We start from the raw sequence: 25910 nt of genomic DNA, 5'->3' as shown, positions 1-25910 counted from the left end.
CAAGTATGTGATGATTGATGAGTGTAAGTGACCGAGCAAGAAGCTATATAATATAATCAAAATAAAACTAAAGTCAGAATTACAAAAGTTTTGAAACTTTAATTTTCAATGTTGAGCCTAATATGTTAGGTGACCTTTCCTTAAAGTTTTATTATAGTGTAGCTACTCTCATGCTTTCCTATTGGGTTTTGGCTTTGTTGATAAATATAGGTAAAATTCAAATCGATCGAGATCATAATTAATACTTTAAGCACTGTATAATATGAAGCTGGGTAATCAAGTATACACTAAACAAATATTCAAAATAATAATTAAACTATATTTTTAATATTCAATAATGTTAAAAAACCATCGTCGTCTACCAATTAAAAGATTCATAACATTTGAAACATAATTGTGCTTTCAAAACAGATACAATAACAAAAAGCTACCATCGCATTAAAAAGACACCGCATGAACAGACAACAGTATTTAAAGGTAAACTTTTATTAGTAATTCAATGTGTCATAAGCTCACGAGTAGTAAAGGACAATATGAATATAAACGAGGAAGCCTTAGAAGCATTGACTTTAATTCAAGCCTGTCTGATAAATCTTAACATTAAATTGAACAGCACATTATTAATAATAAGTTAAGAAACCCGTAATTAGATTCATTATTCCAGTATTTCATAAATACTCATCGCGACGAAGACACGAGAAAGAGCAGATATCAATAATGAAACTCTTAAGAAAACAGTCCTATCCAGTAACTAACCCCTCTAGAGTTATGTATAGCTTGTGGGACTGGTGAACTGAGCCCCCACTCGTACCATACCTTAGTATCATCCACCACCCTCCAGAAATCCACCACAATCTTCTCGCCCTTCCGTACGAGAAGTGGGTGTTTGACGGGAAAGAACATGGGGAACCAGCTGAACATATCTTTAGAGTGGGTATCAGGATGGGTACTGATGTAAACATCCCGGTACAGCTTGGCGTCGAAATACCCCGCAAAACCGTGTAAAACTGTGTCCATGTCTGTGTTGAATTCCAATGATAAGTGCCGGGAATTGTCTACGACTGGGTCAGTGTTGGGGTGAACGAACTTGAAGCAAGGCTGTACTTTATCCAGCAAGTTAACAGCTTGCAAGCGAACAACATACCCCAAATGAAACGAATCCTCGTGAGAGCTTGATTCTGAAGCTTGGTTAGCAACGTTGTTGTAAAGCTTCCGAGAAGACATGGGGGCAAGATATGAGGTGTACTCACACGGGACACTCAAACCATCAGGTTTCATGAGGCGCTGTGCACCGTCCAGACATTCGGGAGATAACTCGTTATCACTGAACGAGCCCAGCAGCTCGCTTACCAAAATATCTGCTTTTTCGGGTGGTTCCCACTTTCTCATGTCGCTGTCTACTATCGTTACTTCCGAGAAAAAGGGGTCTTTTATAAGGTTACGTAGTATTATCAGAGCAGATTCGTTCTTCTCTACTGCATAGACCTGGGAAATTAAACTGTATACAAGAACTGTATAATCACATGTATTCTGTATAGCTAACCTTATTTGTTAATGGTGTAAAAACCAATCCATTTCAACTACCTTATATTCAGCTCACACAGTTGAGGAAAAATCTCGGAAATCCCAACCATTACCTACTATATATAACCTATAGTCTATAGTCATAGTTTTATAGTGTAACAATCTTGGCATCTCGCTGCCGGCCGAATTTAAGCGCTATCTTATCATCTGATAAAGATATCGTTATGTGACAAAGTTTACCTAGAGGATGAGACGATTATCCTAACCGTGGAAGGTTTATATAGTTTCACAGTGTGACAAATTTTACCTCATCGTGCCATTTATTAGGGCCACTAATATTTACCAATATCCTCAAACTTCAATGAACGTGTCCATATAAACTATAGTCTATAGCCTCAGCTTACTAACTTTGTTCAAATGTTCAACACACTAGCCGATAAAATACGGCAGTCAACTCCATGGCACGAAAGTAGTATATAATATTACACTAGACAGAACTCAACACACATTGACAAACTTGCACAGTGTACTTCCACAATACCACGCATACCTTGACTGGTATTTTGCTGCGACGAGAAGCGTTGAGGCTGGCTCTAACCAAAGGACCACGCCCTGCTCCGACCACCATCACCACCTGACTTGTTGGTTCTCCGCCTGGAACTGGGGAACCTGGAGAGGTAGAAACTGTTTGCTGCTAGAGATATATAATGATAGATAATAATGGGAATCTTACTTGTTGTCACAGCAGAGCTAAAGACTAAAGAAGTTAAGCTACTTTTACTTTTGGTAGCTAACGTTCGGCCCGGTGGTAATGAAACACGGTAAAATTACTTTTGATTTCTAAGCACAAACAAATATGTTGGGATAATTAGTTTAACATAAATCCTACATTATGAAGGATATATTAGGCAAAAGTGCTTACCTCTATCAAGGAGAATTTGATAAACAGCCTCCTCGTATTGCTTGTATTTTATGGGATCTTTTTCAAATATCTGAGGATCACAACGAAATTGGTTTAAAAAAGGAGTGCTGAATTATTATATAATACGAATTGTAAATTTAAGATCAGCTGTTATGGTTATGATTGAAAGCGTTTCTAATATAAAAAATAACAGACTTAGCTATAATTTAAGCTCAAATTTCTTTAATTATGGTTAAGGAATTTAACTACCTCATATGTTGAATTGTCCAAGTTATCCTTTAAAGGCTGTAAAGGGATTTGTAGCAATTCCTCGTATCCTCTAGAGAAGTCTTCATAAACAGACAGGGGTTCTTTATTCTCGTATAGATTATAGATATATTTCTGATATGCGTCCATACCCTTCCCGTGAAGATCTTCACCATGAATAACAACCTGCACCTTGTTCTTGAATGAAGTTGCTAACAGATTTTGGAACTCTCTTCTCAGTACTGGATATCCACATTTGTTGGAAACAAATAGTTCAGTAGAAATTGAGATACCCAATAAGACTTCAGAGTACCAACGCATCATGTCTCTTTCTGATGGAACCTTCTCTGTCAGCTCTAAAACTAGGCCAACTTTATTCTGACTTTCAGGAAGAAGCGAAAGAAAATTATTCCACTTGTTCCACTCATGATCTGAATCTTCACCAACTGCTAATCTGAACCACATTGGTCGACCATGCGACTCATGTAAGTGATAAGCACATAGCCTGGCCAGATTTGTGTTTTTATCATTGTTCAAGTTAAACATGACAGTATTCACACCAATGTAACATGCTAGCTTTAATGATTTTTTCAATAGGTTAACTGATTTTGAGCGCACTTCTGAATCAGCACTATCAACATTTACATTATCAGGCACAGCACCTATAACTTTTGATCCCCATTCAAAACCATAGTTGTAAATTTCAAGAGGTTGAAACTCGTAGTTTTTGTTTTTCTCAGAAAGAGGAACTGTAACAAAAGCAAACTTTTGAGTGTTGAATATATCAACATGATCGTTATCAATCTGTGAGATTGACTTGAACTCTATACCACAAATAGGGTCACTCATAGCTTTTGAAACCTGCAAACAACCTGTTAGTTAACTAGAAAACATCAAATTTGGATGGGAAGTGAGCTATGAAAAGAATTGAAAAGAGTGATACCATTGTCCATCAGCGGTTAACAGAAATGAGATTGAAAATTAAGGTGGCCTCTAAAAGAGGATTGAGATCTTCCAGTCTCTTTGGCAACCAGTCAACGCGCAGTATTTCATGATTAAAATTTATATAATTTATCTCAGGAGCTTAGTTAATTCAGCAATATCAATATCAAATAAGCTATCAAATGAATTGTAAAATATAAATTCAGTTTGATGAAGATTTAGAAATTAAGAAAAGTTAAGACGTGGAAGATTGATCTTGTGGCAAAATTTGTGGGTTCTTGGAGGTCAGTACGTAAGTGTAACTCTATTGGGCACGACACTTAAACTGCATTCACCAAAATTGATCCTCATAGGGTTTTTAAGAGATTGTTTTGAAATTTTGCAGGAATTATAGATAGGAGTTTAATAAGCGAGAATTTGTAGAGGGTCCAATGAGGAGCCCTTTCAAGATCTAGTATCTAATAAGGATACTCATCTGTACATTTACATGATTTGTGGTGTAGTGTAATGATGTAGTGAATTCTCAATTGTCTCATGCTATACCTGTCTGGGGTGGCTATGATGCTAATTAAAGAGAACAATGCAATATACACATAATATAACAATTACCCTATATAAAAATTCAATATAAATTCAATAGAAAACTAAATAAAATATATAAACACCCTTTAAGTAGTATAAGTAAGCCAGTTTAAAGAACTGGCTCCAGATTTATATCTAATTCTGCTATTTTTACTGCACTACTACTTTTTAACCCTCTCTCTCCTCTTAGAGCTATGACTGTTGTTCTCAATAGGTCAAATCTTACTCTCTTCCTAATAAATGTCATTGACTCACTATATCGTTGGCCTGATTTCCTAGATAGTTTATCCGCTAATTTCTTGAAGAACTGATTAGCTTCCCTTCCCATACCCCCAGTGGTTGATAGGACTATCGGTGTAAACGTCCCATGTTCCACTTCTACAATACTTTTATTGTATAAATTCTTTTTCTGTCTCTCGTGGCTATTGTACATAGTGGTTGGAGATCCAAGAGCCTTATTGGAAGGAGCTTGAGCATGAAATACTCTTACATCTAAAAATGCCCTTTCCAATGGGTTTCATACACTCCTAGCACTAACATCTAATCTAGCTCCATCTGCTTTGTTGGCCCCTGCAGGAAGTTCTCTCCCGTTGACAGGAATGAGGAGAGGTTCAGTGGTAACATCTTTACAGCCAGCAGTGTCTAATAGCTCTGCTATCACATCCCTCAATGAGTTGTGGCGAAGAGATACATATCCACCCCTTTTGCATATTAATGAGTGGTTTATTGAGTTGTCACTTCCACATACACATTTTCTTGCAGCATCTTTTATCCCGAAGTTGTACCTTAGGGCTAGGGCATCATTGAATTCTTGCTTGTTGAGACAGAATCCGAATGATTTGAGCGGGAGTGACGAAAGCCAGGAACTTGCCCCTTTCTCTGATGTAAGATCTAATTGCAATTTTTGGGTTTCATTCAGGTCTTTTGTAACCTCTTCTGATGCTAATTAAATGACTCACTACACCAATTATTTTGTCTATAGGAAAAGGCTTTACGCAACCTGTTCGCAATTAAGAAAGTTTCAAGATTCGTTATAAAGGGTCACACAAAGGAGGTTTTCAGTAAATATAATATGCTCACTGTGTACAATATCTATATGGTTACATGGCAATTTTACTTTCAATCTAAAACAAAGGAGCCAAACTAAAAATTTGTCCGCGGCTAGCATGCTCAGCTTTTAAAATCAGAATCAGTATAATGCAATATTTTTTTTTTAAAAAAGGGGGGGACCCCCAACCCATGTAGCTGATACACCTCACAGCAAGTAGACCAAAGTGGCTCTTGCTTGTGAAGGGTGTATCAACTACCCGCCGAGGCGGTGAGTATAATAGGCCTCCCCCAGCCTCGGATCTTAGGATTGGATTTGCAAAAATTCATAAGACAAACTGCTTAAGAAAAGCTAAGACTGCAAAAAAAGCTGAGACAAAATTTAAGCGAACCTGAGATGTCAAAAGCTGAAGCTTTCCTTATACTTGCTGGAGTTATGCAGGGAGATACACTGGCGCCCTACCTCTTCGTGATTGTCATTGACTATGTGATGACAACAGCACTTAGAGGCAAAGATCTGGGCTTCACTGTCAACCCCAGAAGAAGCAGGAGATACCCAGCAGTTAAGATGACAGATGTCGACTTTGCTGACGATCTTGCACTGACAACAGACACCGCAGAGCAAGCGCAAGATCTTCTCCTCAGTGTGGAGCTGGCTGCTAACTCCGTTGGACTTCACCTCAACGAGAGTAAGACGAAGTACATCAGAGTCAATCTCTCTGAGTCTGACTCTACCGTCATTAAAGCAGCAAGTGGGCAGGAGATAGAGCAAGTAGATGACTTTGTCTACCTTGGAAGCAGAATAATGAGTGCGGAGAAGGACTTTGATGTTAGGAAAGCAAAGGCATGGGGGGCCTGTCATCAGTTAAAGACAACCTGGAAGTCTGGAATGCGCAGGGACTTAAAGATCCGTGTCTTTCGAGCAACGGTTGAGCCCGTACTCCTGTACGGCTCTGAAGCTTGGACGATAAGCCAATCCATGACTAAGCGGATCAATGGATGCTACACTAGAATGCTCCGGATGGCCTTGAACATACGTTGGCCACAAATCATCAACAACAGTGATTTATACGGCAACATCCCCAAGCCATCAGCGATGATAGCCTCCAGAAGAATGAGACTGGCTGGACATGTAGCCAGGCATGACGACCTTCTGGCAAACCAACTTCTGTTCTGGGACCCTCAGCATGGATACAGGAGACCGGGGAGGCCCCACCTTACGTTTCTGGACATGCTAAAGAAGGACACCAGCCTTTCCTGTGTTGAAGAGATAAGATCTGTTATGCTTGACCGCGATGTGTGGCGAGGAATTGTAGTTGCTCGGACCAAGAAGCCGACTTAAGTCAGTAAGTCAGATGTCAAAATAACCTAAGACAGCGAAAAATCCTGAGACAAAATTTAAGAAATCCCAAGACAGCGAAAAATCCCGAGACAAAATTTAAGAAATCCCGAGACAGCGAAAAAACCTGAGACAAAATTTAAGAAATCCTGAGACGCGCGAAAAAACCTAAGACAAAATTTAAGAAATCCCGAGACAGCGAAAAATCCTGAGACAAAATTTAAGAAAACCTGAGACAGCGAAAAATCCTGAGACAAAATTTAAGAAAACCTGAGACAGCGGAAAATCTTTAGATAGAATTTATACAATAACCACAAGAATATACAATATGGATATTACATCTTTTTATTTCTTTCAAAGAATATAATAAATACAATATTACTAGGTATAGTAGGAATGTCAATAAGTCAATAGAATTTGTCTAAAATCTCTATGTGCCTGCTAATGAAGTGAGTATCCTAGATCATATCTTTACAGGTAGGACTGTATAATGGGGGCCCCGATGTTATATAGCGGACATCATCCCCCTCCCTCCTTATGCCCCTTCTGAAAAGCTACAAAGTTAAGGCCAGAGGGGGGGGGGTAAGGGGTCAAAAAATTCTACCAAAATATTATTTTCTAAATCGATTTAATTTTTGATGACAAAAACATTGCTGCTATTCACATATTTGTAGCTGATTAACTTTATTTTATAATTGAGGTTAACCGATTTTCACAAAATTGACTATACAACATTGAGGTTAATAAAATTGAGGTTCATATTTTATTACACGCCATAATTTTTTGTTATTTCGGTCAGCAAATGTGAACTCTAAATTTTAGGTTCATAACTATCAGAAAAAGTAATATCCAAACGTGATTAAATGAGGTTAACCTCTTCTTTTAGATATAGCGAGAATAGATCAAATGATAGAGTTATTATTTTCATCGTAAGTTTACGGTATACACATTTCTAAATAGATGATGTGTTGATTGACTTTCTTTTATCTTGAGAAAATGAAAAAAATGAGGTTAACCATCACATTTTGGTACCGTAGGGAATATACATACGATTCTTACTTATGTAATGTACCACAATATCGAAGTGAGGTATCTATTGGTATCACAATGCCTACAACTATTATTACGTGACAAAGGTGATTTGAACTGACCATATTTTAGTAGAAGATTTTACCCGTAAATGGCTGAAAAATGAGGTTAACCTCTAATTTTTTGAATATCTGACCAGTCAATTACATGTTAACCTCAAAAACTTAATCGTTATACTGTGCAAATGTTTTACTACATATATAATAACATATTGATAAACCGATCCCAGTGTTATATGGTCTAAAGCGAGGTTAACAACCAAATTTTAAGCAGTTAGTGTTTACAGGAAGTCTTGGTTAACCTCATTTTTTACAATACAAGGACATTAATTACTGAAAGTGGCTAAAATCAATTAGGGGACGGCCAGGTCTGATCAAGCAAACGTTATTAAGTGTATAAAAAGTCCTAACTAACGAACTGTGATACATTCCAGTGAATATTCAAAATTTTGAAAACACTAAATTACATCTATCTCAAAACACATTTTTTGACCTTTCGATTCCTTAGTTGAGAAAACCAGCCACCCCCTGATATTGAGATTTGGTACAGTGGTTCCTTGGACAACTATCTAGATATCTGGTGCAGCGATGTTTTTTTATTTGACTCAGTTCTCGAATTATGAGGTTAACCAATTAAATTTTTCGAATTTTTGACCTGGTTAACCTCATAATTTGAGAACAGAGTCAAATAAAAAAAATCGCTGCACCAGATGTGAGGATAATTGTCCAAGGAACCACTGTACCAAACCTCAAGATCAGGGATTGGCCGGTTTTCTCAACTAAGGAATCGAAAGGTCAAAAAAGTTACAGCCGTTTAAAGATCCAGTTTAACATGTAATTACAGGTAAACCTCAAAATTGAGCGCACAATATCTCAGAAGCGCAAGGTCAGATTTTGATCCGGTTTTTTTCTTTTTGTTCGTCTCCGTTAGCTATTATCAAATATGCAAAAACTACAAAAGTGCCATTTACCCCCCCCCCCCCCTCTGGCCTTAACTTTCTAATAAGTTACAACAACAACTAGTCTCTCGTTTTACTCCCTACTGTACTGGATTACTCGTCAATCCAGGTATATGAGTTTGAATCCCAGTGTCACCTAGTCTAGGGAGTAACTAAGGATCCATTGGATCTATGCGATCTCCTCGGTCGACTCAGCCGAATGATAGGAAACGGGTTAAATGAGGATGGGTACCTGTTAAAAGTTCAAGAACCTTCCTAGGATACCCCTTCAGTGCATACTGTAAACATAGTGCTATTAACTATTAACTATGAGTATATGTGAGAATGATCCTGAAACTCTGAAGATATATTATAGTCTAGTTGGGTTTTCCATATAAGCACAGTAGTGTACACAATCTTTGTATTTATCTTATGTGTTTTATCGTGTACACAGTACAGACAGTTCCAATTAAATGCAGAAGAGTTGTTAATGTTCCCACTTCCCGATTACAATTATGACAAACTCAAAATAGAGGATTGTATGCGATAAATATGTACATCGAAAATTTTAGTAGAGTATCACCCGAGTAGCCCAGCGGCTAGGCGATTGACTGGCTCTGCAGGAGGTCGGGAGTTCAAACCTGCGTGAACGCCAAGTAAACTTAAGCCCAGCACACAAATTTTTTCATGATAAATAGGAAATAAACCTTTGTACCTAGCGAGCCAGTGGCAGTAGCTTGAGCAAATAATTCAGATAGTAGCAAAAACTTAAGTAGTCCCAGTGCTCAGGATTGAGGACATAATGAAGAATAATCTGAAAATACACGACTATTTGAAAATTGAATCCGGAAAAGAACTTGCCAGTTACAAAAAAGCTAGGCTTTGACTCTACTTTGTAGATAACCGACTCCAGTACTCAAAACTGAAATGGGCCTGGCTAGGTAACTCGAGCAGCGGTAATTTGCCGATGAATTTTAGCAAGCCTAGCTAGTCAATAAGTAGATAGTGTATTAAAGATACAAAGATAGTACTAGTAAAAATTCTTGTTTTCTTATTCGTACATTAAGAAAGGAATCTTTCAATCAGACATTAGGGAGGGGAAGGTGATGTCCGCTTTAACATCAGGGTTCTATTATACAGGCCTAACTGTAAAGCTATGATCTGGGATATTCACCTCATTAGCAGGTACAATCTAGGGCTTAGTACGACAATTAACCCCCCGACACTTGACCCCCCGACAATTAACCCCCATGTTATTATACTGAGATCAATTGACTCAGTGTAATTGCATAGGGGGGTCAATTGTAAGCCGGGGGCTTACAATAGGGGGGGGGGGTCATTTGTCGCCCACCCGCTTCAATCTCCCCGTCCCCAAAACTGCTTCCCTCTTAAATTCAGAGTTTCAAGACCATTCTCATAGTCATATACCTGGATTGACGAGTAAACTAGTACAGTAGGGAGTAAAACGAAAGATTAGTTGTCATTGTAGCAGCTACAACGTAGCTTATTAGAAAGTTAACTTTGTAGCTTTTTAGAAAGTTCGGAGTAATCACTCAGGTATAGTATCTTACACATTTACTGATATATTATAATAATTATAATTAGTTACGAAGCACACTGTACATCCAAAATAAATGAAGTAATAAGCGATAAATAGGCATTTATTGCTCAATTGAGGTGAAGTTAAGTGTGTTAATTTCTCCACGGGCAGGTTCATCAGAGCTTTCCAAAGGTAGGTTTTAACCAGCCATCTCATTTCTGGAAGTTTTTGTAGCTTTTAATCAGATTAAGGAGGGGTAAGGGGGGGGGGGTCCTACCTGTAAAGATATGATCTAGGATACTCACTTCATTAGCAGGCACATAGAGATTTCAGACAAATTCTGTTGACTTATTGACATTCCTACTATACCTAGTAATATTCTTTGAAAGAAATAAAAAGATGTAATATCCATGTATATTCTTGTGGTTATTGTATAAATTCTATCTAAAGATTTTTCGCTGTCTCAGGTTTTCTTAAATTTTGTCTCAGGATTTTTCGCTGTCTCAGGTTTTCTTAAATTTTGTCTCAGGATTTTTTGCTGTCTCGGGATTTCTTAAATTTTGTCTCAGGTTTTTTCGCGCGTCTCAGGTTTCTTAATTTTGTCTCAGGTTTTTTCGCTGTCTTGGGATTTCTTAAATTTTGTCTCAGGTTTTTTTGCTGTCTCGGGATTTCTTAAATTTTGTCTCAGGATTTTTCGCTGTCTCAGAATTGCTTAAATTTTGTCTTAGGATTATTCTGCTGTCTTAGGATTATTCTGCTGTCTTAACTTTTGCACCTGTGTCTCAGGAATTTTTGCAAATCTAATCCTAAGATACGAGGCTGGGGGAGGCCTTATAATGCAGTATAATGCAATATTCAGTTTAATCTTTTAGCTTGTGTGTTGATAACAGTTGCTCTCTTATTAGTAAAATCGTTTAATTACACTGCGCTCACCGTGTAGCCTTGTAATACAAGTTAAGTACATCATGGACGATATGGAATTATTAGAGCGTGTGTCAACTCGCTCTGTGTATTTGACTGAAACGCATGAGGATTTCCAGTCTTGGATTACAGAACTTGAAGAAGCCTCAAACTGTGAGGAATCAGAGTTCTCAGCAGAACAATTTGAAAAACCAGGGAAACCGACTAAGAAAGTTATGTCAAATTTATTGTACAGTGTGTACAGGCATATGAAACAATTTGTAGGAGAAGCTGTCAAAATGAAAGAAGATGTGGAGGAGTTGAAGAACTCTCTTATTCGATCTCAAAATTCGGTGATTAAACTGCAGAGTGAACTTCTTGAGGGCAAATCAAAGCAGTTGGAATCTGTTCAGACCACCGTTAAATCTGCCGTTCAGGAAAGTGTACAAGCTGAGATCAGGTCATACAGTAAAGCTGTTTCGAAGGTCCCGCAGGAAACTGCACTGACAGAACAGAGCTTGAAAAAGGTAGTTCAGAATGCTGTATCGAAAGAGGACCGCAGTAGGAATTTGGTCGTGTTTGGTTTAATGGAGACAGATGATGAGAAACTGTCCGATAAAGTAGACGAACTGTTTGAACAAATCGAAGTAAAACCACGTTATGAAGCTGTCAGGATTAGGAAAACAAATTTTAGGAAAACAAATTTAAATTTTGGTATTTATTAATAACAATCAAAACATATCATATCATAAAAATAAAGCCACGCGTTGGTTGACTGCCTCAGTAAGGTGAATAATTTAAGCTTGAAGGTGCCCTGCGCATTTACAGAACCTTATGCGGCGATCACATATTCACGAGGACCTGTGAGCGCCAAAATTAATTTAAAGTTTCTAGAAATCATACATCACTACGAGTTACTCATGCTTTTGGATTATAAGAGTGCGGATTGTCAGGTATTTCATTCATTCATACTTAATCGGTTTAAAGCTGTATATTTAGAACTCACTATTGATTAAACTACGATTGGAAGGAGATTAGCCGACAAGACCAGACCTGTCAAAATATCGGTCTCAAATACCAACAATGTCCACGAGATATTATTGAAATCGAAAAAACTGAAACTGAGTCAGCACCACAAAACAGTTTTCATTTCTCCGGATCGGTCACCTGAGGAGCAAACCAAACACCATCTGCTGGTATTGGAAATGTAACAGAAGGCAAAGGACGATTTGAATAGACGCTATTATATCAGAAGTGGTATTATTTGTTGTGAGGACAAGATCCTAGACTAATTTAAATTATTTACAACATTGTCATATTCATTTTCACGCTTGTCTTTTTCACTCACCCTTTAAAGCCGCTCTGACATGGTTAGTAGCTGGCACTTGTGCCGGCAGCTAACCATTTGGGCGGGATATAAGCACATTATTTCATTTCATTTCATTTCATATGTAATTTACCCTTTTTCGCAAGCGTGCCCTTCACTAAATAAAGTATAGCTTCCAGGAATGAGCAAGGTTGCTTTCCTTTAAACGAGTCAATGCCAGAGAGCTGCAAAATTCCGCTCCTACTAAATCGCTCGGCCAAACTTTAAGAAAATTTTTGTGAAAAGGCCCTTTGGTCTAGATAGATTTAGATTGATCTAAATCGGTGTATTTTTGTACGCTGATTCCGAATAACCTCCCATGACGTAGGGTTAAATGCTTCCCTGGAGAGTTATGGGCAAAAAACGTTTTGGTCACGTGACAGGCCACAGGAGGACTATAGTGCAATAAGAAAACAAAAATTTCAAGAAAACAACAATTTTATTTAGTATCAATTAAAGCAGACAAAAATAAATAAATAAATAAAGTCAATTTTTACAGCACAGCAATATATATCTAAATATCAGATCCTCTGTAATCATAATGTATAAAAAAAGGAGCTTTTCTCTGTGCTGAAGGATGAATCAAGGCAGATCATGGTTCTGTTAGCAGGCCACCCTAGTTATGGACAATACATATATATATAAAATAATTAAATTATAATTTTAAAATTGTGTCAAGATTGAACTAAAACATAACTCAGGGTAAAATAGACGTATTCCCTTCGTCAAATTAACTATTTACAATACTAAACTTAAACGAACTCCGGGTAAAATAAACGTAATCCCTTTGTCAAACTTGCTATTTACAATAAGTTAATAAATAATACGGTTGAAAATTATTTCATATTCAATAACAATGTAGCATCAATATAATTGATACAAATGAGGAGCATACATAGCAGTGAGAATTGCACATAACAGGAGGACTGGAGGTATGGAGCAATAATGATTGACAGTGCACCTTTCCACTGATGTTCCTAATTTCCTGTAATAGCTTAATAGGCATGGAAATACTTTGATTGCAGGGGATAGATTGGATTCACTTATGTACTGAGATAACTTAACCGAAATAACATAACTGCCTAGATACATTGGCTAGTGTTGGGTGGGATCATGAATTTATCGTAAGAGTTATCCCCTTGGTAATTCTCATCAGTTAGCACCATATTCATAAGAGTTTCTTTGTATAACTTAGAAAATTTCTTAACGTCGTCACACTCTCTAAGGGACTTTGGTAATATGTTCCAGGCCTTAGTTCCTAGATAGTTAAACTCCTTGTGAGATCTTGATTTAGGAGTATAAAGATTGCAGTTTTCTGCCTCACGTGATCCACCAGAAATATACGAGAATTTCCCGATAAAATGCTTTGGACATGTTTCATTGATTATACGGTACATATATGAGCTAAGATGAACCTGTCGTCTCAAATGGAGAGGAAGCCATCCCATATTTTTGTATACATTAACCGACCTCTCTCTGATGTTTACATCTAGGGCTATTTTAGCAACCTTTTTGTACATGATATCTAACTCTCCTAGTCGTTTTTTATATGTTCTTGACCAGATGGTGTCTAAGTAGTCAAAATGTGGCAACATAAGTGCATTAGCAAACATCTTCCTGAACTTAAGAGGGAGAAGTTTTTTTGATCTATACATAGCACCAATTCTTTTGGATATCTTTTTCTTAAAAATATATTTCATATATAATATATAGCTAGCACGAACTTTAGATCAGATATCTTAGGGGACTTGGAGTAGCAAGAGATTGACTAGAAGGTATATAACTTTTACAAAGATACGTCGAGAAGAATCCAGGGTGATACAGGATCGGAGAGTGCAGACCAAAAGTTTACGCACCCACCTTTGCCTCCTGAGTTCTTGGTTGGATAGAAATTTATGCAAACTTGGTCGTTTATACTCCAAGTCCCTTTCTTAAAAGAAGTAGTATTAACTATGTCTAGAGTTAGCTTCGTTCAATAATAACAATATCAATATAATCAATATCAATACCAGATAAACCTACCGAATAAATTATTAAATATCAATTAATTCATTCCGATAAAAAATTTTATAAATTTAGATATTTAACTTATCTAAAAACATTACAACAAATGGTTAAAAAGCGCCCAAAATCAATTTGAAAGATTTTCTGTCTATAGTACAATCATGATAGTAATAGTAAGTGTGTGCCGCTGCAATTAGATTTGATTACTGCAATTTAAAATTGTTTGGAGTCCAAGTATCTTTTAAGTCAGCTGCCTGTGCTTGTATTAATAGTGCTTTGGTTCTCAGTTTTATCAAGCTAATGGACGTTTCTAAGCAATTGCTTGAAGTTAAAATTTTTTTATGAACAGCGTTCCAAAGCTTGGCTGCGTTAAACAAAAAGGTATTTGATTTATTTAGGAGAATAACCATTAGACTCGTTGCACGGTTTGAAATGTTGATAGCCTCATAAAGGGAGTATGGGCAGTGGTACTTGATAATCTTAGAGAATTCTAAAATACAGTGATATTTGTACAAGTTTTGAGCCGTAAGAATTTTTAATCTATTAAAAATGGGTTTTGTATGCTCCTTTTCAAAGTGTTTATTGTTAGACTTAGCAGAATACTAATCATTATATATTCATAGCATGAGAACCGGTTGAAGTTTGTAGAAAGAAGATAAGTTTGTAGAAAGAAGATTTATGTTATTGTAGAGTATCAACCGGTACGTATTCCTTTAAACTATATATTTACAATGATCTATATACTATTATATATTTACAATGGATAATTGGAACTTGATATAACTATTTGAGTTTATATTATTGGTGTAATAAATCCTATTTATTACAGGTTCTGTTTCTATTTCAAACCCAGCGAGTTTCTCTTGTAAACAACTCAAGTCCTGTGAACACATATTAACAGTGGTAGCAGTTCAGTTAACTTGTGAGAGACGACAGATCCACCGAAGAAGAACCAGAGGAAAGTAGAGAAAAGGTAATTGGAAGAAATTGTTATAGACTGTTCAGTTAATTTAAAGAAGAAAGAGACTAACTAGAAAGTATTGAACTGATTCAAGTGTTGAAAGTAATTTAGATTTAAAACTCGTGTTAGTTAGTTATAGTCAGTGTACATTTGTTTGTGTCAGTGTAAAGTAGTTTCGTGTTTGTAGTAATTGTCACATTCATTCACATTATGAGCGAGAGGATACCGAATCTAGAGGATGACAGCGACTACAGCCGTTGGAAGAAAGCAGTCAAAGTGTGGCAGTTGGGAACAACAGCAAAGAAAACTCAACAAGCCAGCCGTCTGATTGGATTCATGAATGGAAGAGCGTATGAAGCAGCACTACAAATAGCACCAGCAGAGTTAGGAGATGAAACCGGAGTTGATAAGCTGATAACAGAGCTGGATTCTCTGTTTCTTAAAGACGCCACACACAATCTGTTCATGGCAATTGAAGATTTCGAACACTATAAGAGACCAGAAGGTGTAGCAATGGACCTGTATGTGCGAGACTTTGAACAGAAAAGAAAGAAGATAGACCAACTGAGAGGACAAGTAGTGTACGAGGATGGAGTGTTAGCGTATAAACTTCTCAATCAAGCAAACCTTAACCCGGACCAGAAACGGCTTGTTAAAGCAACAATAACAAAGCTAGACTATAAAATGATGGTCCAATCGTTGAAGCAGACATTTGGAGATGAAGTACCATTTGAAAGTCCTACCCGGATAGAAACTGTTATTAAGGAAGAACATGACATCATGTTATCAGACCAAAGAAGTAGACAAAGCAGCAGTGCCAGTGGAGAAACTGCACAAAGTGAAGATGAGGCTGTTCTTTACAATACCGGAAGGTTCAGGGGGAAAGGAAAGTTCAGAAAGTATGGTAATGGCACTAATAACCGAACAAATCAAACCAACCAAAACTACCAGGGTTGTTATATTTGCAAAAATCCAAACCATCGTGTAGCAAACTGCCCTCATAATTCTTATAACAAGACAGAAGATCAAAGAAATACTTACAGGACAGAAGGTCAAAGAAATACTTATAAGACAGATGGTCAAAGAAAAAGGTATACATACCTGGCTGATATGACGAGCGAAGTAGTTCTACCTGAAAGAGACGAACAGTATACATACTTCATCGGAGAAACTGTAAACAAAGGTTTACTAGACACAGGTGCGTCTGCAACGGTATGTCGACAAAAGTGGCTAGAAGTCTACACAAAGTCACTCACAGGGGAAGAAGCGAGGAAGTTAAAGACAAAGAACAGTAGAGCAACATTTCGCTTTGGAGATGGTGAAAGCGTGGTGGCTAGGAAGCTTGTAACCTTACCTGTGAAAATGTTTGGTAAGAACATAGTGATTAGAACACATGTTGTCGACACAGACATTCCGTTACTGCTGTCAAAACAAACCATGATTGAACACAGGTTTGTCATCGATGTAGGAAAGAAGAAAGTGTATGCTCACGGCAGAGAAGAACCAATCCTTGACACAGCTTCAGGACACATGGTGGTGTCAATCGGGAGAGGAGAGGATTCAAGAGATGTACCGCCACATGCACAGGAAATGACATTCCTGGTTGATGTGAATGACGCAAAGAAAACAGCACAGCACTTGCACAGATATTTTGCTCATGGATCAGCAAAGAAGATAGGAGAGTGGGTTAAATCCAGCGAAGTAGAAAACAGCAAAGAAATCATCCGAGAGTTGGAACAGTATGAAGCGAAGTGTGAGTTTTGTATAAAACACAAAACTAGAGAGGCTCCGAAAAGAAAGGTAGCAATACCTAGCGGAAATGTCTTCAATGAGGTGATTGCGATGTGCTCTATTAACTTTAAGACATCACCAGCAGCATCACCATGGTGCAACGGGATGGTCGAGAGGCATCACTCAATGTTGTCTAATATGATAGACGGAGTGATAGAAGAACAGAAACCATCTTATTGCAACTTAGAGATAGCAATAGGGTGGTCCTGTAATGCAAAGAACTCACTGAATAATGTTTTTGGTTTCACACCCTACCAACTAGTGTTTGGTAGAAATCCCACAGTGCCTTCAGTCATGAACCAAGAGAATCTGCCAAGCTTGAACAACAAAACAGCAAGCAAAGTTGTTGCAGATAACTTGAACGCACTAGAGGAAGCAAGACGACAGTTTGTGAAACTCGAAAACTCAGAGAAACTGAAAAAGGTACTAAGAGAGCGAGTGTTCACCAGGAACAACGCTAGGTACCTGGTACACATCTGGAGATATCGTGTACTATAAGAAGGACAAAGAATTCTTAGGACCAGCACATGTAGTGGGACAACAGGCAAACTCCGTATTGATCAAGCATGGTGGAGCACTAATAAGAGTCAACCCCTGTAAAGTAGTACTGAAACAGACAGCGGATCATGATCAAGTGAATAAGGTGAGAGCTGGAGGAAAAGACCCTTATGATAAAGATGATGAAGACACTGACAAGGACACTGAAGAAGAGCTGACAAAGACTCGTAGCACGCGTGCTGGCGGGATTGCAGTTGATAAAGAACCCCGCACAAAGGCAAAGACCTGTGGTACTGACGGGAGCGGGAGGGTTGAAGAGTTGAATCAACCTAGTGATGACGAAGAAGAGCTGACAAAGACTCGTAGCACGCGTGCTGGCGGGATTGCAGTTGATAAAGAACCCTGCAGAAAGGCAAAGACCCGTGGTACAGACGGGAGCGGGAGGATTGTAGGACTCCAAATGGGAGTGGAGCAAAGGAATGTCACACGTGGGATCCGTAGACAAGGCGGAAGTCGTCTTTATGGAGAGATAATATTGGGCGACCGTGAGGAATCTGAAGGTACAGAAGAACCAGAGGAAAGCGACTGTGAGGAATCGGGAGATACAGAGGATCCTGTAGTGCAGGTGTTGAATGAAACTGAAGACAACACTATTAGTCGCGTGGTTGAAGAGAACTTGCCCAGAGTAGAGCCAGTGAAGATTGAAGAGGACTGGACCAAAGTAGAGCCGGTGAAGAATGGAGCTCTCAATCTCAAGAAGGATGATATAGTGAGATTTAGAGGCCAAGAAACCGAAGACTGGACAAAAGGACTCGTGACAAGTCGGGCAGGAAAATCGACAGGTCAGTACAAGAATGAGTATAACTTGGAGATAGAAGACGAAGAAGAAGCCCTGGCCGTGGATTTAGACGGGATGACAGTGGAAAGACTCATGTTTTTGGAAAACGAAGAAGAGGACAGTTATGAGGAACTGCTTTTCATAGAAGAGGACAGATTTGTGTTTAGTGTGAGCAAGGTGTTCACAGAAGATCCTGGCGTAAAAGAAGCTAAAGAATTAGAGTTGTTAAAGTTTCGTGAGTTTGGAGTCTATGAAGAAGTAAGAGATGTGGGACAACCGTCAGTATCGTCTCGTTGGATAGTGACAAAGCGTAAAGAGAAAGTACGTGCGAGACTAGTTGCTAGGGGTTACGAAGAGAATTATCCCAGAGCTGACGCCCCGACATCAAACAAGACGAGTTTGAGATTACTGTTTGCAATAGCCGCAAGTGCAAGATGGAGTCTAGAGTCGCTAGATGTTACTGCAGCTTTTTTACAATCGGATGAAATGACTCGTGAGGTGTATTTGAAACCACCTGCTGATATCAGAAAGCAGGGTGTGATGTGGAGGTTAAAGAAACCGGTGTACGGTTTAGGAGATGCTGCCAGAAGATGGTACATAACGCTGAGCAAGTATCTAACAGAGAGAGGATGCACCATGTCTGTGCTAGACAAGTGTGTATTCAGATATGTGAGGAATGATAAGCTACACGGGATTGTTCTTACTCATGTAGATGATTTGTTGTATGCAGGAACACCGACTTTTCATCGAGAGATTATTGACAGAGTGAGACGAGATTTTAAAATCTCGAGGATCCACGCAGGAGTTTTCACATATTTAGGATGATTACGTGTCAAGTGTTTTTAAGTGTTTTTAAAGAGCTTCGAGCTATTTTCAAAAGTTTTTAAATAGGGGGGAATGTTAGACTTAGCAGAATACTAATCATTATATATTCATAGCATGAGAACCGGTTGAAGTTTGTAGAAAGAAGATTAAGTTTGTAGAAAGAAGATTTATGTTATTGTAGAGTATCAACCGGTTCCTTTAAACTATATATTTACAATGATCTATATACTATTATATATTTACAATGGATAATTGGAACTTGATATAACTATTTGAGTTTATATTATTGGTGTAATAAATCCTATTTATTACAGGTTCTGTTTCTATTTCAAACCCAGCGAGTTTCTCTTGTAAACAACTCAAGTCCTGTGAACACATATTAACATTTATGGTCTAGTTTTTGCATACCGTATGGTCTAGTACGTGCACATGTTGATTGTTTATCTAAGTATGAGTCAAGGTCGCCAAAAAGGATCCTTATACAGTGCTTCTGTGTGATGAAAAGACTATCATTGGACCGTTCTTTAAGGACAACACCCCAAACACTTATACCATAACTGAGATGTGATTCAAAAAGAGCATTATATATTTTCAAATATAGTTCAGAAGGTATCGAGTGCCGAATTCTGCAGATTGCACCAGTCATAGATCGCAGTTTTTTACGGATGTAGTGTATGTGGGCAATCCAGTTTAGCTTACTATCTATAACAACACCTAAGAATTTGGTATCCTTGACTTTAGTAATAACCTTACCATTGATGAATATTGATCTAGATTCATCTAGCAGGATAGCAAATGGTCTGGTCCGTGCACAGGTGTCATCATATTCAGAGGCAGGTTTAAAATGTATGTAGCAGCATTTGGACATGTTGATATGAAGTAGATTACATTTCATGTAAATCGAGACATGTTTAAGTACTAAGTTGGCTTTTTTGTATGTTGCTTCTCTAGATGGTCCTGATATGAAGATATTAGTGTCATCAGCATAAAGTACAAATTTCACCTCACTGTCTGAAAAGCAGTTTACTATATCGTTCATATACAATAGGAAGAGTAACGGCCCTAGAATTGACCCTTGTGGTACTCCAAATTTCACGTCCATTGTTTCTGATGGTACATCGTTATACATAACATACTGCTTTCTGTTAGTCAAATAGCTTTTTAGTAAGGTAAGTGCTGTGCCCCTAATACCGTAGGAATTTAATTTGCATAAAAGAATATCGTGATCAAGGGTGTCGAAGGCTTTGCTCAAGTCAATGAATATCCCTAGGACATGTTTATTGCTTACCAGAGACTTAGTAACGGAGTCTATAGATTTGTGTAGAGCATGGGTGGTAGAATGGCCTTTTCTAAATCCAAACTGTGAGTCTGTTAGTACACCTTTAGATGTGAAGAAATTATAGAGGCGTTTATAAATGACCTTCTCGAAGATCTTTCCAAATAAAGGTAATATTGATACAGGCCGATAATTTTCAATGCATTCTTTATTGTCTTTCTTGTAAATAGGAATAACTTTACCAGTTTTAAAAATACTTGGGAATGTACCACTTTGTATACATGAGTTGTAAAGCCTAGCCAAGGTACCAGCAATGAGCTTGGCCGGTTTTTTTACAACAACTATAGGTATGTCACTCGCCTTACCGTTTTGAAAATCTCTGATCACCTCTATAATTTCTTCTTCATTAGTTTCTTCCAGGTATATGGAGTCAGATACCGAATTAGACATAAACTGAAGGATACCTTTCTATTGAAGGATACCTTTCTTTTAATAGCAACCGCAAAAATTCTCGCTCAGGAGGGGTCTGCATTCTTGCTGAAAATGATTTAAGAAAAGGTGTTTCTTGTGTGCCTTGTAGCGAATCTGACAATATTATTGTTGTCAAACTTGACAAAAACTTTTTTAAGCTTGATTTTGACCTATTTTTAGTATGTTACTATATTAGCCCTGCATATTCGTCCTATGTCAAAAAAAATCCAGACTATACTGCTAATACTTTCTCCGCTCTTGACTCCATCTGTATCAGACTACGTCAAAAGGGAGAGGTTATCATGTGTGGCGATGCAAATGCAAGAACTGGAAAACTCCCAGACTATATCCTCTCTTGTAATGCACCTGCCATGCATGACATTTACAATGACATTGGACTTGAACATGACATCGAAGAACCCAGAAACAACTCTGACCTGACTATATCTGAACCCCACTGCCAACATTTTCTTGACATGGTTATTAATAACCAACTCAAAATTCTTAATGGCCGTACCCTCGGGGACACCACTGGAAAAATGACCTGTCACAAATACAATGGGAGCAGTGTGGTTGACTATTTCGTAATCACCTCATGGGCAAGGGATCATGTAAACTCTCTCCAAGTGAAGGAGTTTACATCATACTCTGACCATTGTCCATTAGTCTTGAAACTTACCACATTTGAACCATTTGTTGCCAACTTCCAGCTCCCAGACTTTTCTAATTTTCTTTGTGGCTATAAGTGGGACAGCAACACCTCTCACTCACTATTTAAAACAGCCCTTAACTCGCCCGAAATTGTTAGTAACCTGGAAAACATTGCAGCAAACGAATTTAGCAGCACCTTGGAGGGCAATCATGAACTGAACGATGCAATTACTAACTGTCTCCACAGTGCTGCTGATATAGCGTTAAAAGTGAAAAAACCTCCTAAAACTTCCGCCCACAAGAAATGGTTTGACCCACAAATCAACTCCTCGAGGCGAAACCTGAATAGGCTAGCAAACCGGCTAGGTAGTAAGCACTGCAACAATATTCTCAGACGTGAATATTACAAGCAGCGCAATAAGCACAGTAATCTTGTTAACAGTAAGAAATTATCTTTTCTTAGGAAGTTAAATGAAGCTATTGAAGAGGGTCATATTCTTGACTGGAAAAAATTTAAAAGGCTTAAACAAGAACATGACACTAGCCCCCTACTAGACAAATTCGATCTAGCTAGCTTTCATGATTTCTTTGCATCCCTCTATAAGAAACCAGACCAGGAGCCCGATCCCACTCACCACAATCACAATCATTACCCTGAACCACCAGATCTGGATATCCTAAACAAGCTCATATCTGAACCCGAACTAACTTCTGCAATCAAAAAGCTCAAAAAGGGTAAAAGTTGCTCAAATGACTTGATCTCAAACGAAATGCTTCAGAGCCTAACTCCGCTTTGTCTCCAAGTCATCCTCAAAACGTTCAACCACTCTCTGGTCTCAGGTTACTATCCATGGCATACCAGTATTATCACTCCTATCTACAAATCAGGCAACCCCTTCAGCCCAGACAATTACAGAGCAATAGCAGTTGGCAGTTGTATGGGTAAGCTGTTCTCTAGCATTTTACTTGAACGTCTGTTATACTTCAAAAAGCTCTACTGTCCTGATCCAAAAGAACAGCTCAGTTTCTCGAAGGGTGCTCAAACTAATGATCACGTTTTCACCCTTAAGACAGTCATTGATAAATACACTAAAGTTAAAAAAGCTCGTCTCTATGCATGCTTTGTTGATCTAAGAAAGGCCTTTGATACTGTATGTAGGGACCTTCTTCTGCACAAAATAACATGCCTTGGAATTACCGGTAACTTCTTTAACTGCTTAAGTGATATGTACAAAAACTCAATTGCTCATATAAAAATCTCCAAACTCTTGTCCCCTAAAATTGATATTGGCAAAGGAACGGAGCAAGGACACCCCCTATCACCAGACCTTTTTAAAATCTATATTAATAACTTGTCATCTCTTCTGAAATCTGTTGGTGATTATCCAGTTCTTGCTGACGTTCTAATATCACATCTGCTCTGGGCTGACGATCTTGTCCTTCTTGCTCTAAGTCCCAAGGCCTTGCAAGTCAATATCAACATTCTATCTGACTTCTGTAACTCCATGGGCCTTGAAGTAAATATAAAGAAAACTAAGATTGTCATATTCAGCCCTCCCAAAAAGAAGCAGTCCCATGAAACATTTACATTGGGAGGTCAGCCCATCCAGCACACCGAAAAGTACTGCTATCTTGGCATAATATTCCACAGAAATGGATCCTTTACGGCAGCAAATACTGAGCTGAGGGCCAAAGCTCTCCGTGCTCTATATGGCCTTAAAGGCAATATAGTTAAAGATGCCCTCTCTCACCGTGCCCTTAATATTCTATTTGATTCCTTAATCAAACCAATCCTGCTTTATGGCTGTCAAGTCTTATGCCCCCACTCTAAAACAATGAGATACCTTTCAAAAATAGATGACAAAGCCAGCCCCCAGCATACCCTGAAGTACATTGCACAGGACCACTATGAGAAATTCCACCTAAAATTTATCAAGTAGTCTTTGTCCGTCCATTCAAAAGCATCAAATATAGGTTGCTGGGGCGAAAGTGGGCGCCCCCTATTCTTTGAAGCCTGCAAACTTGCAATAGATTACTATAGTTGCCTTGAAAGCACCGAAAATGAACTACTTTGTGCTGCATTTCACGAGCAGATCATGCTGGGCCTTCCTTGGTATACCAACATCTCAAAGCTTCTCACCAAATACAACTTCCCCCACTCATCTTCATCAAAATCTAAGCTCTCCACCCAAATCAGTCATAATATGAGGGAAGAATTCGTGAATACCTGGAAATCTGCCAAGGCCTCCTCACCGAAACTAGAATTCTATAACTTAATTAAACATGATTTTGAACCAGAGGCATACCTACGAATAATCAAAGTACCTGATTTTCGAAAAAGCTTGACAAGGTTTCGTATCAGCTGCCACAACCTCTACGTTGAAAGGGGCAGATACGAAACCCCTCTTGTACCAAGAGAAGAACGTTGGTGCACTTACTGCTTTTTCAGTAAAGGGCTCAAACCTATCGAGGACGAAAGCCATGTATTAATTGACTGTTTGCTTTACTCCTCAGTTAGGGAAAAATTCAACTTTTATCCCCAAAACATCACTGACCTAGCCGGTCTGCTCTCCAACAAAAATCTAGATCCTACCAAATTTACTGCCACAGCAAGAGCAATCCATTCAATTCTCTCTGTGAACGAACAATATACAGCCTATTATAAGAGCCCAGATTTCCACTCAAATACTGGCAAGTGCATAATGCTCTAGGAACTCAAAATAAACTCATGAACCATACAAATTTGATTTACTTAAAGAAAATAGCATTATATTATAACATTTCTATTTTATCCCTACACATTTGTAAATGATTAGAAGTGTGTAACTTAAATTATTTCAGAATTATAACTATTGTGAACTCAATAAAATAATTATCACTTTTGTATCCTTGTATCCTTGTATCCTTGTATCGTTGGCCTGATTTCCTAGAAAGTTTTTCCGCTAATTTCTTGAAGAACTTAAACATGGTCATAATGCTAAATTTCAGAAGTGAAGCACTTGAACGGATTTTACACAAGTCATGAGAAGTGAGAACTCACAGTATAGCCTCAAATAAACAAACTAGATAAACATGTGTGCTTTGTCCTGGAGATAGTATGTGAGAATTCATGGACCTGTAATGTACAGCAATCAATATGTTATCATTTGTTTGAATATCTTTGAAATTATCATATCAAGGATTCAACGAAGTCTCATAAATGGAAATTCACATCAAAGTTTAGGCAATGTAGTTTAAATATGTGTATTAACAAAAGCTCGAGCAGGCATATCATGTAATACAGATAGCATGGCATTTCCGAGACTTGTAAACGATATCAAATTCAAGTCAGCTTCAAAATCAGGTAACAATGCAACTTGCTTGAACAGTAAAAAATAAGATAATTAAGTAGGCGTTTTTCTGGTTCATAAGCACTAGTCAACACTACTAATGTATTTTGTGTAAAATTATCTTTATCCCGGATGTTGCGACAAGTGAAAATGCTATTATTAGGGAAATACTACTAAATTAAGAGTAGCGCTCGATTCCACAGGCTATCTTTTTACACATAATAATGAAACATTTATACAAGCTATATTAAAATAACTTTAAATCATCAATTACTTAATAATTTCCTAATTCAAAATTTGCATATTTGTTATTTTGTAGTTTTCTTTATTGAAAAGATAAATTCGGATAGCGCATGGCTAGGTCGCGCGCGCAACAATCACGGTGTATTTGTAAACTGACGTCAAAATATCATAATACGTACACGTAACGCGCCGACGCCAGCGCGACTAGCAGCGCCAAACAGCTACTGTGGATAGCGCGGCCTACGCAACCTGGTCCCATCGTGGATCAAATTGGATATGCTCAAACTTTTTCGAAAAGTTTCCCTGGCCCTTGTTTAACTGTTCAAATGTTATTAAAGCTTTTGTAACAAATTTGTTAAAATTGGATTAGGACAATAGACATTAACATTGGACAAAAATGAAAAATTAATGCTAAAATTACCATCATATAGTCATGAGTCAGTAACGGGTGATACTTTTATATAGCCATGGCATGTGTATACGCGTACTGCGTGACGCGCTTGTTTCTCAAGCGTGCCGCCTTCGGCGGTCGCGCGCTACTGCAAGCGAAAGGGCTCCGGTTAGAGCAAGGTGATACTTGTAAAATATT

General features: G+C 38.1%; 1 protein-coding gene across 1 annotated transcript; it reads right to left on the bottom strand.

The window, feature by feature from the left end:
• Nucleotides 1-76: 76 nt before the first annotated feature.
• Nucleotides 77-3560, bottom strand: LOC134812775 (protein arginine N-methyltransferase 5-like). The gene is made up of 4 exons (XM_063820337.1): nucleotides 2696-3560; nucleotides 2447-2516; nucleotides 2075-2193; nucleotides 77-1485 (listed from the first exon to the last, which is right to left on the bottom strand). The coding sequence occupies exons 1-4, from the start codon at nucleotides 3539-3541 to the stop codon at nucleotides 727-729; spliced, it is 1794 nt and encodes a 597-aa protein (XP_063676407.1). The 5' UTR covers nucleotides 3542-3560; the 3' UTR covers nucleotides 77-726.
• Nucleotides 3561-25910: the final 22350 nt, after the last annotated feature.

This window comes from Bolinopsis microptera, chromosome 3, assembly GCF_026151205.1.
Source record: "Bolinopsis microptera isolate Bmic1 chromosome 3, MBARI_Bmic_1.0, whole genome shotgun sequence".
Lineage (NCBI taxonomy): Eukaryota > Metazoa > Ctenophora > Tentaculata > Lobata > Bolinopsidae > Bolinopsis > Bolinopsis microptera.
This window is presented reverse-complemented; position numbering and strand designations above follow the sequence as displayed.